This window comes from Cyrtonyx montezumae, unplaced genomic scaffold (assembly GCF_038088225.1).
Source record: "Cyrtonyx montezumae isolate F1298 unplaced genomic scaffold, pur_monq_1.0 scaffold_4, whole genome shotgun sequence".
In the NCBI taxonomy this organism is placed as follows: Eukaryota; Metazoa; Chordata; class Aves; order Galliformes; family Odontophoridae; genus Cyrtonyx; species Cyrtonyx montezumae.
The window spans coordinates 19648446-19651956 of NW_027072045.1; the positions used below are offsets into that span (position 1 = coordinate 19648446).

At 55.1% G+C, this 3511-nt stretch overlaps 1 protein-coding gene across 1 annotated transcript; it reads left to right on the top strand.

The window, feature by feature from the left end:
- Positions 1-358: 358 nt before the first annotated feature.
- Positions 359-2449, top strand: LBX1 (ladybird homeobox 1). Its single transcript, XM_065746105.1, has 2 exons — positions 359-785; positions 945-2449. Exons 1-2 carry the CDS (start codon positions 461-463, stop codon positions 1442-1444), a joined length of 825 nt encoding a protein of 274 aa, XP_065602177.1. The 5' UTR covers positions 359-460; the 3' UTR covers positions 1445-2449.
- Positions 2450-3511: the final 1062 nt, after the last annotated feature.

The window sequence follows — 3511 nt, forward strand, 5'->3', positions numbered from 1 at the left end:
ATCTTTTTTCATTTTTATTTTTTAATTTTTGCTTACGTGCCGGGTTGAAGGGGAGATCTTCTCTTTTTTTTTTTTTGGGGGGGGGGGAGAAGGCAGAGAAAGTGCAGCGGTTTGGGGTGTTTCTTAAAATAGCAGCTGGAAAGAGGAAGAGAGAGAGGAGGGAGAGAGAGAGAGAAGAGAGAGAGTGAAGAGAGAGAGAGAGAGAGAGAGAGGGGAAAAAATCCGCTCCCGAAGCCCCGGGACAGAGGCGCGGCGCGACCACCTCCGGCGCGGGACCGACGGTCGCTCGGCTCTCCGCTCCCCTCGGCTTTCCCCCCCCCCACCCCCAACCCGACGTGGCCGCGGCCGGACCCGGAGCTGCGCTTCAACTTTTGCTCGCCGCCTCCCTGAGCTCTTCTCCCCGCGGCAGCGCATCCCCGGAGCGGGTGGGGAAGGCAGCCCCGCGCCGCCCGGCCCCACCATGACTTCCAAAGAAGAAGCCAAGCCTTCCTCGGGGGAAGAACGACGGAGGAGCCCTTTGGATCACCTCCCTCCTCCGGCTAACTCCAACAAACCTCTCACCCCTTTCAGCATCGAGGACATCCTCAACAAGCCATCGGTGCGGAGGAGTTACGCGCTGTGCGGGACGGCCCACCTGCTGTCCGCCGCCGAGAAGCACCCCGCGGCCGGGCTGCCGCTGTCGGGCCGGGCGCTGCTCTCGCAGACGTCGCCTCTGTGCGCCCTGGAGGAGCTGGCCAGCAAAACCTTCAAGGGGCTGGAAGTCAGCGTGCTGCAGGCGGCCGAAGGTAAGGCGGGGAAGGGGGTGCGGGGGTCCCGTCGGGGGGCGGCGGTGAGCGCACCCGAGGGCGCGCGGAGAGGAGAGGGGGGATCCGGGAAGGCCGGGGAGGGAGGGGGGGGTGGGGGGTTGTTCGGGGCGAGGTGGCAATGTGACGGCTCGTCGGCAGGAAGGGACGGGATGACGATCTTCGGGCAGCGGCAGACGCCGAAGAAGCGTCGGAAGTCTCGGACGGCCTTCACCAACCATCAGATCTACGAGCTGGAGAAGCGTTTCCTCTACCAAAAATACCTGTCGCCGGCGGACCGGGACCAGATCGCCCAGCAGCTGGGGCTCACCAACGCCCAGGTCATCACCTGGTTCCAGAACCGCCGCGCCAAGCTCAAACGCGACCTGGAGGAGATGAAGGCCGACGTGGAGTCGGCCAAGAAGCTGGGCCCCAACCCCGCCGTGGACATCGTGGCCTTGGCCGAGCTGGAGCCCAGCGCCGAGGGCCGGGGCAAAGCGCGGCCCGGCTCCCCGCCGCCCCCCCCCGCAACCCGGGAGCCCGGCGCCCCGCCGCCGCCCCGCCCCGCATCGCCCCCCACGGAGCGGCCCCGCAGCCGCCGGGACAGCGAGGAGGAGGAGGACGAGGACGAGGAGGACGTGGAGATCGACGTGGATGACTGAGGGGCGGCCGGCGGGCCTCCTCCCCCCCTGCCCCCCCAACCCCCCACCCCCGGCCCATCGCCCCGCTCTCCCCCTACACACACCCACGGCAAATCGAGAGCTCCAACCCGGTACCCCCGGCCCCGGGCCGGGCCGCTTCTCTCCTCGGTCACAGCAATAAGCGGCAGCGCTCACCCACACCGCAAAGCCCGCAGGGCGCAGAGTCGGCATATCCCTCCGCCCGTACATCTTTGGAATGGTGCAATTACGGACGGCTTCTGTATAAATATTTAAACGTATATATTGGATTTCTTTTTCCTCCTTCCCCCTTCTTTTTGAGGTTTCGGTTATTATTTCTTTCGATACTAGCTAACCATGGTGATTCTTTTGCCCATAACCCGGCGCCAAGCCGAGTTCCGGGCTCCGGAATGATCCACGTTAGGGAAAATTCGGGTGATCCCTAACCCGGCGACCGCACGAAATCCGCGGCTTTTCCTTCCTTGCATGTCTCAAATGTGCACGAGCTAATTTTCTTTTTTTCTTTTCCTTAAAAAAAAAAAAAAAACAACACTTTTTTTCCCCTTCGCAATTTTGGGAACTTGGGGATGGGTTATAATGCAAGTTAAACAATATATCCTTCCTTTTTCTTTCTTTCTTTCTTTTTTTTTTTTTTTTCCTAGCGCATAGAGATTTTTCTCCCATGCTATTTCTGCCTCGTTTTACCGATTAAAGGCTATTTTTACCGTTTTCTTTTTCTGCTATCGCTGCGCTTTTGTTAAGAAGCTGCCTTTCGTATTTTTTATATGAAGGTGGTTAGAAACAAAACGAATCAAAGCAAAACAAAAAAAAAAAAAAAAGAAAAAAATAAGAAAATAATAATTAAAAAAATCCTGGAATTATTTTTTACTCTTTTTAGAATTTTTGCATGCTCCGGAAATGAAAAGGGCGAACCCCGAGATCAATACATTTAAATATTACGCTATAAATTAAAATAAAATGTACAGATTTAAGACCTGTTTTTTTTCCTTTTTTTCCCCCCCTTTTGTTTGAACTGTACCAACCTGAAAGGCCTGCTATTTAAGTTCCGATAGGGACAGCGTCGCTTTATTTACCGTCTCTTAGAATTGTACAGATAGCTCTTTTTCTTTTTTTTTTCTTTTTTTTTTTTTCCGATACAATAAAATCTTTACCATTTTAATACACTTCCGACGTCCTTCTTTGCGAGCTGAGCCCCAGGACCCCCCACCCCGTTCGCATTTCAAGTTCCTGGAGCCGCAGCACCTGCGGAGAAGGAGCACCTGAGAGAGAACTTCCACACTTTGGGACCGTATTCCTTTTTCTTCCTCTTCTCCCCGAGGCGGGCGGTGCCCCCCGTCCCCTCCGCGGGGCTGAGCACCGCGCACCCCAGCACCCCCCCGACGGCCGAAGCAGGGGGGGGAGGATGGGGGAAAACGGGAGAGGAAGGGGCTGTCCCCCACCCGCTGGGACAAAGGATGTGCGGCCGGGGGGAGCCGTCTGCTGCCGGCCTGAAGCTGTGCGGCTGCGGGGCGCGGGATGGGAAATGGGCCCTGCACCCCTCCTCCCCCCTCCTTTTTTTCTCTCTCTCTTTTTTTTTTCTTCATCTTTTTTTTTTATTTTTCCCCTTCCTTTTTCCCTTCTTCTTCTTCTTTTTTTTTTTTAAATTAATTTATTTTCCTTTCTCTTCACTAATTTATTTATTTCCCCTCCTCCAAAACCAAGCCTTATGAATGCGTCTCCCCTTTCGGCAGCGTGACCCTCCTTTGCAGGCTCGCATCGTGCGTTTCTCCCTATTCTTCGCAAAATTTATGTGAGAAAGACAAATCTGGTGTACAGTGGCACAGCTCCGCGGAGCAGTGCCCGGATAGCACGGGGCTGCTTTGCGGGCTGGGTTTGTTGGTTGTCTTTTTTTTTTTTTTTCGGTCCAGTTTCTCTGAGGCTAAATAAATCTTTCTCCTCTTTGAGAATGGATGGGGTTGTAATTTTTAGCGTAAAGCATGAAAACTGGGGACAAATGAGCCCTCTTCTCTGAAGTGACAAGCGACAATGGAGCATATACAGCCTCCTGCG

Excerpts from the sequence above, each read along its gene's own strand:
- LBX1 (XM_065746105.1), top strand. The coding sequence starts at position 461 with ATGACTTCCAAAGAAGAAGCCAAGCCTTCCTCGGGGGAAGAACGACGG. Across the intron at positions 786-944 it reads CGTGCTGCAGGCGGCCGAAG|GAAGGGACGGGATGACGATC; the intron begins GTAAGGCGGGGA and ends GCTCGTCGGCAG.